Here is a 12,254-nt window from a genome sequence, read left to right on the forward strand (position 1 = left end):
GGATTTATTATTGTCATTATTTTTGTTGTTTTCATTGACTATCATTTATGATATGCTTCCTGTGTGCCAGGCACCATGGTAAGTACTGTCCAAAAGTCCTGCTAGCAAGTTTGTGAAATTGGTACTGTCATCTCTATTTTTGAATTTAAAGTGTAGTAATGAAGAGTGGAAGCTCTGGGGTTAAATTGTCTGATTAAAATGCCAGGTCGGTTGCTTACTAGCACCGTGACCTTGGGCCTTCCATTTAACCTCCCTATGCCCAGTTTCTCTGTATAATGGGGGTGATGGCAATGTCTGTCTCCTAGGTTATTTTAAGGAATACATATGAATAGATGTGAATTGATCAGATCAGTGCCTGGCGTGGAGCAAGCCCTTAAATGTAACCAGTGTTGATGAGATATAGACGGAGAATTTTGTTCAAAGGCACATAGCATCCAAGTTTATACCCAGCCAGTTCTACTCCAAAGCCCATCCAAATCATTAACCATTAGAATACACTGCCTTGGTCAGGACTCTTAACGTCTCTGAGGCTCAGTTTTTTCTCACTGGTGAAAGAGAGATAACACAAGATCTCCTGCGTGGTCACTGTGAGGATTAAAATGCAATAATGTAGGTAAAGACACTATTACAGAGCCTGTCCCAGAGCTGGGGATCAATTAGTGATAGTGATTTCTCTATATCTCCACATCTATAGACTATCCATATGTATTGGGTTGGCCAAAAGTTTGTTCGCGTTTTCCTGTAACATCAGTCGGGAAAACCCAAACGAACATTTTGGCCAACCCAATATATCTCTGTGTGTATATCTATGAATGCATGCATGTGTATTATATATAATGAATAGCTGTGTAGCCAATGACTTACTCTTAAAAGTTTCTCATGATATTGGAACTTCAAAATGGTTCAAAGTGAATTTTTATGAGCTTACTCCCCTTTGAAAGAAGAATGGGATTGGTTTACCAGATAATTAAAAACAGTTTCCTTCCTAATAAAGTTTCATTTTATATTTTTAACGTTCCAATGGTTTTAAAGATGTCTTTTCTGGATTTTTAAAAAGAGTTCATCACATGCTTCAAAACTGCCCAAATACTTTTTCTTTCATAAATACTGTTTGACCATAATTTCAAGTTTTATATCATAGAGGGAAGAGAAGAGACAGACAGTTACAACCTAGCAGGAAATGTGATGATATGTTTTTGCTGCTGTGCGTTTTTTTTTTTTTTTTTTTTTGATGTGTGTGTGGGAAAGGGTGTGATGTCATTTTGTCTCCACCCCCTGTGAGTAAGCCCACAGCACAGCTAAGTGCAGCCGCCCTCCTCTGTCACCGAGAGACAGTCCACTTAAATGCAGCTCCAGGGTTGCGAGACTCCCACCAGCATCACTCCCCGTGTGAGGTGGCAAATGCAACATGCTCTCCAGCTTGGGGTGTCTACTTCTCTGTGGAAGTATTGCACTAGCCCTGGGAAATGCACAGAAATTGCCAAAAGGCAAGTAGCTCTGATGTTTTGTGTTTTCAAAATAATGTTTAAAAGATACTAGTTTTAAAATGTTGGTATTAAATGTGATCTGCTTTGCCAGATGGGGGGGGAATAGAGTTCTTCTCGGAGAGTCAAAATTCAAATGTGTGGAGAAGTAGCTTAAACTTTTGCTTCCCCACGCCCCCCTCTATTTACTTTTCAGTTGGATCTCTTTATTGCAAAAGATGAAAACCAACTTCTTATTAGATTTAGCAGATGTTCACAGTAGCTTGAATGGTATAGCTTCAACTACAGCATTTGTATATTGAATTGTATTGTATAGATGGGTATTATATAGTCTGCTGAAAAGACTTGTTTGGTGTTTTTATCCCCCTCCTCAGAGACTAAATCAGTGCTAGCTGAAGGTTTAAAAGAAGCTAATTTGAAACCTAGAATCTTTTGTGTAAACCTCACACATACCTGTTAGCTTGGAGGCTGAAGGATTCTAGGCAGGGCACACCAACAAAGAACGGTCATGTGCTGATATATAGACACTTCTCTCTGGTGGAATTTGGAAGAGGGTTTGATCTGCTGGACATGACACTCCCCCTTTTCCTGGCTAAATTGCTCTCATTTTAGTGTTGGTATTTTGTTTACAAATGTCATCAGAAGAAAATGAAAATGTCTTAACTTAGACTCTAAAAACAATCTCTTGAGCCCATCAGCACCAAAACAAGAGCTCACCTCTCTCCTATCTTTGAACACAAATGTTGCATGTATTTTTTTGCTCCTTTGCAGAGGCACTTTTCTAAGCCAACTTCAGGTCTGTGAAGGCTTTTTATGGTTGCAGACTGCTGTAGTCAGCAGGATTAGGAAAAACAGGCTGGAATTTTCATACAGTTATGATGGAAAATATCAGAGGCAATGCAGAGCCATGGACTTGTCAAAACCCTGCTGTGCATAGAGTCGGAAAGAAAGATTGTTCAGGTCAGAATATCCAAAGATCCTGCTAGGTCCTCCCTCTGGGTAGTTTGCTCCAAGATCATCTTGTCCCAAGTGAAAACCATTCTCTCTTCAGTGTGTTAAGTGAAACTTGAATCCAGAGTGTGAAGGCTGAAGGGTTTGGCTAGTTGATATTTCACATGATGATATAAAAAGCAATAAAAACGGCTGAGTAAACCTTTTCAACTCTAAGATAACTCTGCAAAATAAAATAAAATAAAATAAAAATATACACTATTAGATCTTTCTCTTCTATCAAGCATTCTATTTCTTGATCATAGTAAAAGTGTTTAAATAAATCAGTCATGAGCCACAAGCATTCAGAGTTAACTGTTCCTACTGCTAAAATATTTAACAAGGACCCACCATCTGAGAAAAGTCTGGAGTTTTTCTCAGGCTTAATACCTACAAATGTTTTTATTTTACCTTGTATTTACTGTGTAGGGATGATAGCCATAATTTTGTGACTGCAGACTGATGCAAATTCCAAATGTTTTAATTATCATGTTGCAATCACTAGATGCAAATCTCATGACACAATTTTCCTTTATTTGTTATGGTAAAAAAAAAATTGTCAAAAACAGCCACAAAACTTTTGTCTTGCTCATTGCACTTTAATCTGAAGTATTTTCATCCGGGTTTCTTTTGTAATTTAAAAAAATATCCATAGGTTCAGTAATTTGAAAAAAAAAACCTATCAAATTAATATAATTATAAAATAAATGACAAGTCTCCTTGTCTCTAATGCTATGTTTTTTCTTTATCATTGAAGCTACCGAAGGACTTTCTTTTAGCTGAAGTTGCCTTTTTTCAAACTGCATTCCAGGAATAGGTATACTGTCCTCAAAAGGGGTTTGGGGCAGACATCTTCTCCCCATCAATTACTTGGGGAGCATTCATGCTTTTTTCTGTTCTGGGGTGGGGTCACAACAGACTTTAGAACTTGACAGGTTCTGAAAATTTCTCGGTAAAGAAAACTGTCCCACCTTTTTAACCCATTGTTTCCCAAACTCGTTTGACTAAGAGTCCTTTTTCTAGTGGAATAGCTATTATATCTTGCCAGGGGCTTATTTTTCACATTTGGGAAAATACTGAGATAAATAAGAAAAAAAAGAGATAAAAGGTTTTTTCTTTTCTTTTTCCTTCCTACTTTAGAGTTAGTTAAATATCATTTGTCATTTAAGAAGAGTATAGAATTTTGGAGCTAGGAAGGACGTTAGTGATCACCTAGGCTAGGGTCTCCCAGATCTTTGGATTTATGGACCCATAAAAATACATATTCTTTTTAATATCAGGGTCCCATTATAGAGGACATACTTGAATTACGCCATGTGAGAATGTTCAAAGGAGGGAAACCCCCATTGCTCATAAAAGCTAACCATTTTAACAGATTTATAAAACAAATGAATTGGTACAAATAAGTCCATTGTTTTATTTTTCTCATTTTACCACAGACTGATGAAAACTTCATCACAGGTCAATATTTGGGAACCATTGACCAGTATAACCATTTATTTTACAAATGGAGGCACCCAAATGCAGGGAGATTTAGTAACTTTCCCACATTGATGACAGAACCAGGACTGGATCCCAGGTTCCTGACTGGATATCTGTGTTCTGCCCTGTTCTGACCCAAATCTTAGGAGTTAAGTTCTGTAGTGTACATGTGAATGCTGTCCTTCCCTTGAATAAAAGGTTTCTTGTAAAGATTTTAAACATTATCCTAATCTTCACATTTTCCCTAGAACCTGTCTGCTGCGTGTGTGTGTGGGGGGGGGGGGCGCGTATAGTTGATAAATATAAATACAGCTGACTATTTATAGGGAAAAGAAATTATTTTTTAAATAAGAAATCACTTCTTACGTGTCTTATGCATACTTGCATACATAACCACATACTTTGTTATAGAAAATAAGGTACTGCAAGAGTCTTTGTTACTTTTTAAAAGCTTAGAATAAAGTTTGAGAATATTATTAATGGACCTCTTCTCCTCCCTACCCCTTGATGACTATGTTCTTTGGCAAATCATTTACCTTTGCTAAGCCTCAGTTTTCTTATCTGTAAAATGGGAATAATGATAACTGTCTTACAGTATTTTAGGAGTAAATGAGGTAAGAGTCACAAAACTTTTAGTAAAGGGTCTGACGTATAACAGGTATTCAAAAAAAATGTTTATTGGGTTGCAGAAAAGTAGATCAATACCGAAAAAAATATGCACACCAAATAATATGTGATCTTGTGTCCAGACTATCTGACAAACCTCTGGGAGGGTAGCAAATGAGGTGGCATGTTCTTGGTGAAAGGTGGGGCAAGGGAGTTGTGTTGCTCTGCAGGACAATGAGAGAAGGACTCTACTGTTTTCCAGCCTGAACTTCCTTAACCCAATGTTTGACTGTCAAGTTCAAACACTGCTTTTGTCTATGGAAAGCTGCACCTTTGCCCTAGGATCAGCTTTTCTGTGGGGACTGATAAAGCCTCACAGATCCTCCAGGAGAGATCCTCTTGAACTTGTTTTTCAGGAGGAGAATTAGACCATAATACACAGGCCCTGAAGAAGAATTCCCACATTGTTTTATAACCTTGAAAGCCCCTGTGCTCCAGATACCCCTAGGATTCTTTATTCTTGGCACCACAGAACTTTTTTTTTTTCCTGGCATACAGGCAGAAATAAAAACCACAGAGAACAATATGTATGTAGTGAAGGGAGCCAAAAAAAAAAGCATATAATGGGACATGAGAGGCTTGACACACCTCTGCAGAAACTCCTGTGTTTGGAAAATTGCAGTCAGTTAGAAGGCAAAGGCTACTATTTCTAGCCAGCTCTATCAGTCCTCCTGATGTAGGTGTGAGGAAAACCAGAGAGGAGCATCTCCGATACAAGTGTGATCAGATGGCCCGAGGGAATGAGGCTCTTGGCTGTGACTCTTGGCTAGTGCAGAGGGAGGAGGCAGCTGGCTTTTGGCCTCAGGTTGTTACCTGGCAGGGTAGAAATCTCTGACTCCAAGGAGAAAAAAAATCGCAGGGCAGATCATGTTAATAAAAGTAACTCTCATAGCTATCAATAACTCATCACTATTATTATAGATAACATTATTTGAGCTCATATTGTTTGTGGTAATTTAGGGTTAAATATTTTTAATGTGGAAAACTAACTAAATGCTCGAAGTTCCCCTATAAAGCAGGTATTTTATTACTCTCAATTTACAGAGGATAAAATTGTACCTCAAAGTGTTTGCCCAAAGTCATCCAGCCAGCAAGTGGCAAAAGACCATACCTTTAATTTCTATGTAATATCAGTTCCTTGCTCTACATAAAGATATGTTAATTTGTTCAAGTAACAAACTGTATTCCATGTATATGCAGAGCACTGAGGCTGGGAAGACAAGGCTTGATACCTGTCTTCCTGACCAGTTGACGGAGAAGACAGGGTTGTAAAGGAATAATTACATTAGAGTGAGAACATCCTCTGATTTGGCTGAAGCACAAAGAACTTTGAGAACAATCAGAAAGGACCCAATCCAGACTAGAGGGGTCAAAAATTATGAGAGGATAAGGCACCCAAGTAGGAGCCTGGAAGACAAACATACACTGGGGCAAGGAGGAGAGTAGTGGAAGGGCCTTCCCGACAGGGGTAGCTGCATGGCCAGAGCCCAGGCCACTTCCAGGGGCCGGAGCTCAGCAGGTGTTAAAGTACCCAGAGGGAAAGCCAAGACTGAGTCCACACTGGATGTGACTGTGTCTTCCTTGTCTCTATCTGTCTTGACTCCCCAAGACTGATTACAAAGCAGAAGTAGCAGATTGTCTTTGGAGAAGAGGGCTCATGTCTTACTCTAAATTTTCCCAGCCACTCACCTGGAGTCGAGCTCTCACTCTCCTCGGAGCGCTACCAACCTCACTTTGACAAAACAAGAATGTGTCACTCCAGTGACCCAGTCCCTTTCTCAAGAGGGTGGTTAATACCTGTAAGGAGCCAGGGAGGGTCTTTTCCATCTTAGAACAAGGAGTTTGGGGGAAGAATAGTGGGGAGGGCAAAGAACCCTGATGGGTGGATTTCTGCTTTTATTTGAGTAGTACACATTTACATATTGGTGGGACTGTATTAAAGAGTACGTTAGGAATAAATGGTTCCACTGCTAAAAGAAAACAAACAAGTCTGAAAACCACAGGGGAATTATTTTAGCATTTTCTACAGCTCTAGTTTCTTGGCAGTTGTATAGATTTGTTTGTCTATTCAAGCACTGTCTACTAGGTAAAACTGAATGAGATCCAGCCCCTGTGATAAAAGAAACTTGTATTAGGAATGTAAAAGTTGATCAAATATAGTTTTTGGATGCTAAGACTATCATGTTTAGAACCCAGTGCTTAAAAATAAGGTGTCTCTGTGCTAATTACACGTTCACTAGTTTAGTTTAGTCTTATAGACTGCTATATCAGGCTGAGATACTAAATATTAAGGAATTTTAGTCTCTATCTCTCGCTCTCAAAAGTTAATGAGGCAGGGGCTTCTCTGGTGGTGCAGTGGTTAAGAATCCGCCTGCCAGTGCAGGGGACATGGGTTTGAGTCCTGGTCCGGGAAGATCCCACATGCTGCGGAACAACTAAGCCCGTGCACCACAACTACTGGGCCTGCGTGCCACAACTACCGAAGCCCGTGTGCCTAGAGCCTGTGCTCCGCAACAAGAGAAGCCACCTCAATGAGAAGCCTGCACACCTCGACAGAATAGCTCCCGCTCACCGCAACTAGAGAAAGCCCACGTGCAGCAACAAAGACCCAACGCAGCCAAAAATAAATAAATAAATAAATACATTTATTAAAAGAAAAAGTTAATGAGGCACAGGGTAGCACTTGAGAATAGACGAATTCATTGATACTGTATTATAGAAAAGACAGTTAAAATGTTTTTATAGGTTAATGTGTGTTGACAGAATATTTCTTTAAGACAAAAGTGAGGTGTCTAATGAAGGGAGGGGCATTAAGCAAATGTGACCAACTATTCTATCTGGGTCACCATCCTCAGAATGATTTCCCTTTTACCTGATTCCTGATTGCCATTTATAAAAGCAGGTATAAAAGCAAGGGAGAATATGGAAAGTAAATAGATGAACTTAATAAAAGTGATCTAAAAATAAATGTAAAATTAAAAAATTAATAGGATAATCTAATGTGAGACATTACTAGAGTAGTAAAATAAAAATATAAAAGTAAATAGTGTCAGCCAAAGAATGAACACGCTAAAAAAAGAAAAACAATGGTTTAAATACGTACATTCTGTTAAAATAACATTTAAAGACTATGACAACAACCGTATTACTAAGTATCAGGCATGCTGTTTAATGCTAAGTGTTTATATACATTGTCTCATTTTATCCTTACACCTATGGAATATATATTATTATCCCCATTTCACAGATGAGGAACTAAGCCTAAAGAATATGTTATCGTCTACTGCATGATAAATTACTACAAAATTAGCAGCTTAAAACATCACACATTTTTTGTTTCACTGTTTCTGTGGGTTAGGAGTCTGCGTCTGGCTTAGTTGGGTCGTCCCCTTCATGGTCTTTCACAAGGCTGCAACAGAGGTGTTAGCCAGGTTCAGGTCTCATCTGAAGTCTCAACTGGGAAAGGATCACCTTTCAAGTTCTTGTGGCTATTGGTAGAGTTCAGTTCCCTGAGGATCATTGGTTTAAGGGCCTCATTTCTGTACTGGCTGTTGGCCAGAGGTCACCTCTTTTCTTTGACACATGGGCTTCTCTATTATGGCCTCTTGCTTCATCAAGGTGTACAAGCCCAGATGCGTCTGCAGGCAAGACGGAAATTACAATACAGCCTAATCATGGAAGTGGCAACCCATCACCTTTGCCATATTCTATTGGATAGAAGCAACTTCCAGGTCCTGTCACACAAAAGGATTACCCAATAATGGGAGATGGGGATTATTGGGGGTTATCTTAGAGTCTAACCACCACAAAACGGCCAATGGCTGCTTGAAGTCACACAGCTAGTAAATGATATAGTGGAACTATGAATACAGGAAATCTAACTCCAGAAAAATATACTGGTTTGGGCATTAACACCCCATCTACTTCTCACAGAGTTCAGCCTTTAGTGGCAGATGCCCAGCAGGCAAACTAACCAATTTGTGTGCCTCCATGGTTGGAGTTGTTGTAGGAAATCCCTGAGAATTGAGATAAATATCTTACTACTACAAAGACTCAAGGTATATATTCAGCACTCAATGTGGACCCTATTTTCTGTATATAAAAGGCCAGTCAATGCCTAGATTCCTCAAGTGTGGTCAATCCCATTTAAAGCAGTATGCAAAGTAAATGCCCCCAAAATAGAAACTTTTCTTTCCTTGTAAGACTCAGCTGCCATCATCTCTTAAAAAGAGAAAACGTAAGACAAAATGAAAGTTCTCTTTGACAAAATGTACAAATATTAAGCAATTAACACCTATGAAGTTGATGATACAGTCCCCATAAAATATGTTTCTGAAACATCACTGAGTGGCTCCTCCAGTATATGGAGGAGTTGCTGTAAGATCGAATTAAACTTTTGTTTGGAGGATGAAAGTATACTTCTAGCAGTGGATGTGATGGAGACAACTGGTTAAACTAAAGGAGCTTCTTTCAGATCCTTTTTGGTATGAATACAACAACAGTTCTTCCATATGCCCTAGGAATCAAAACACAAAATTTAGGTTGTACACAAAATATATTCTTAATGTGACACCCAGAACCTTGTAGAATGTTAATACTAGAATACCCTGTCGAGTATTTTCTATAGAGAATAACCCACAGTCTCTTCTTGTGTTGGGATGTCCCAAAGGCCTTGGAGGTACATGGTGAGAAGGGTAAACTTCAAGGTCTCAGGCTACTTTGTAAAAGTTCTGTGGACAGCAAGACTGAATCAGGACTTACCCCACTGCTCATAATTTTCGCTTGGGTTCCCCACCAAGAACATTCCACAGTGAGATTTTTATAGTGTGTTGTAGGTTTCCGTGATCTAACAAAACCCTGACTTATATTCCCAGTGATTTTGGTAGAAATTTGGGAGCCTTAAAGCTACTCTGAGGTTTTTAGGCCTTCTCAGTGTAGCAGGCTGTGAAGTCAACTAACATCCCTCCCTGTGGAATTCTGGAAAGGAGATAAGAGATGTGATGCCTTCATAGAAGTTTCATTATTGCTCTCCAACCAAGGACTATACATCTAAAGCCATACACTAGAAAATCAGACCAAATCGACCCAGTCCAAGCACCTTCTGGTCAGATTAGAAATTAATTTTAGAGAAAATTGAGGTCTAATTTAAGCTTCACCTATGATATAGCAACTCAATGTTTACTTTAAAAATAAGTTAACTATGAGTATAAATACTATAACATCTATCCTCAGCAGTTGTAACCCGTGCATTAGAATAACAAAGTTTTCAAAAATATCAGTACTGTTCTGTTCCTCTACTCAGTTATGATTTAATTGGTCTGGGATGGGAGAGTTTAAAAATTCCTCAGGTGATTTTAATGTGGCCAGAGTTGAGGACCACTGATCTACAGGTTTTGAAAATTTGCATGTGTAAGTGCTTGATAAATATTTCTGGATGAGTGCAGGGTAAAATTTAAAAGTTGCAAGTGAATTATTTTATTATTTAAGTTTTAAAACAAACTTAAAGGTGATTTTTCTTTTGTGCTACTTTGTTCCTGGATTTTGAAGCATTATTTGGAAGCATTTTAAACTTCCTTCTCAGGCCAAATAAAATAAGAAAATGTTTAAAATTGAGATTAACATTTGTTTTTGGTGTTAGAACATAAGTTCAAATGTCTACTTTTACAAAATCTCAGAGGTTAGATCTGAGAAGCTATGGCTGATTGTGTTTTTCAGGACTGGACTTACATTTGCTTATTCTGTCATTCAATTAACTTTAAAAAAACCATCACATTAAGATTATTGGTACACACACACACACACACACACACACACACACACACACACAGTAGAATATTACTCAGCCATAAAAAAAGAATGGCATTTTGCCATTTGCAGCAACATGGATGGACCTGGAGGACATTATGCTAAGTGAAATAAGTCATACAGAGAAAGGCAAATACTATATGATATCACTTATATGTGGAATCTAAAAAATATAACAAACTAGTGGATATAACGAGAAAGAAGCAGACTCACAGATATGGAGAACAAACTAGTGGTTACCAGTGGTGGGGGAGTGACATACTTAAATATTTAAATATTTTTATTTTAAAAATAAAATTAACTTAAAAAAGAAATACAATTTAAAAAGAAAATAATTTTTAAATCATCATATTAGGATTATAAGGATGATTTAGACATTTCCTGCTTTCAGGAGTTTGAAATTAGTTCTATTTAAAACTAATACACGTTGGCCACACAAAGGTCATTTTCTTAAAATCTGCAGGAGTTAAGCTATTCCATTGTGTTGTCATGCACTAGCTTTAAGTGATACCTATGTACATAAAGAAGAAAAAATGAATTTATGTAATATGTTAAGAACAAGCACCCTATGATCCCAGTCAATGCAAAATACGAGTTGAGAAAACATTGAATAAATTTCCCCCATTCCAAAGGTCCGGGTTATGTGAATTGCCTTTGGAAATTGTTCCTTTAATTGTGCATGTTACCATATACATTCCAGCCCATCTTCTTTGTGCTTTACATTAAGGGTAATTTATGAGCGCGTAGGATGATTTATAATCTGAAATATCTTTGAAGTGTATTCTGCTGTGTCTCCAATAAAATGAAAGATCTCTCTGAGTGGAGAATGAACCCCTGATAGGACGAAGCTGGGGGTACATTGCTTCCAAGATGCCAAAGTGGAGTTTCAGATTTCCTTCCTCCTTTAATGCCATCCTTTGATTTTTCCAATCTGTTAGCTGATAAGAAAACATTCTGGTTTTCCAAGGACCATGCTGAGAGTCTGCTGTGCACACGTGTGTGGGCATGCGAGTCTTAACAGGCCTTCCTTCTCTGAGAGCAGCAGATTCTCTCATTGAAGGAGGGGATTGGGGTGACTGCCAAAGTCATGCTGGCAGAGAACTCTGGAATTCAGTGCTGTTACAGATATGCCGGTGAGGGATTCAGGACAGAGTTTCCTTCTCCTTTCACGTTCCCAGATGGAGTTAAAGCATCTCTATCCAGTAAGTTTGGGATCATGTATCAGATGATCTGAAGAAGGGCCCCTCCCTTCCTCTCTTGGCTCATCCTCTTTAAATACCCCAACGATCCTGCTGTCACAGAATAATTCTCTAATTACTCATGCTTTTACTAGAATTAGAAGGAAAGTGATGCTGGCCATGTTCTGCCATTGAGGTTTACCCTAAACTGTAGTTTTGTTATGAATTGGGAGGATAAATATTGGGAAATAGCAATAGGGGCTAGTGGGTAAAGTATTGGAGTCAGTGTGAGCCTGGCAAGTGACCTGATCTCTCTGAACATCAGATCTGCTTCCCTGAAAAAAAGGGAATAATAAAAATACCAGTTCTCTTTTTAGCTTCCACTAATAAATAATAATACTAGGGTGACTTTAATGGTTTTTGGTAGTAATTTTCTTAACCTAAGTAAGAGGAGATATGGAAGGCCAGACACAATTTTGAAAACTCTTCACCTGCCCTGGCAGCTAAAGAAGGATCTGGACACTCTTGTCTTCTGGACGTTTCCTGAGAAGAGGCGGAGCTAAAAGAATGCTCTGTTGCTGCAAGTCAGAGTCTCATGTGTCTGGGCCTGTGGGGTGTCATCCTCACAGTGACCCAGGGCCTGAAGACG

At 38.6% G+C, this 12,254-nt stretch overlaps 1 protein-coding gene across 11 annotated transcripts in view; it reads left to right on the forward strand.

Moving 5' to 3' along the window:
- The first annotated feature begins 1,335 nt into the window (after positions 1-1,335).
- Positions 1,336-12,254, forward strand: part of LOC118894889 (ABI family member 3 binding protein) — a 260,700-nt gene continuing 249,781 nt past the window's right edge. For all 11 annotated transcript variants that reach the window (XM_036851584.1, XM_036851585.1, XM_036851586.1 and 8 more), the window contains exon 1: positions 1,336-1,487. In XM_036851584.1, coding sequence (XP_036707479.1) covers positions 1,409-1,487 — 79 coding nt within the window. In that variant the 5' untranslated portion in view covers positions 1,336-1,408. The remainder of the gene's footprint in view (positions 1,488-12,254) is intronic.

The sequence above is a fragment of the Balaenoptera musculus genome, chromosome 4 (assembly GCF_009873245.2).
Source record: "Balaenoptera musculus isolate JJ_BM4_2016_0621 chromosome 4, mBalMus1.pri.v3, whole genome shotgun sequence".
In the NCBI taxonomy this organism is placed as follows: Eukaryota; Metazoa; Chordata; class Mammalia; order Artiodactyla; family Balaenopteridae; genus Balaenoptera; species Balaenoptera musculus.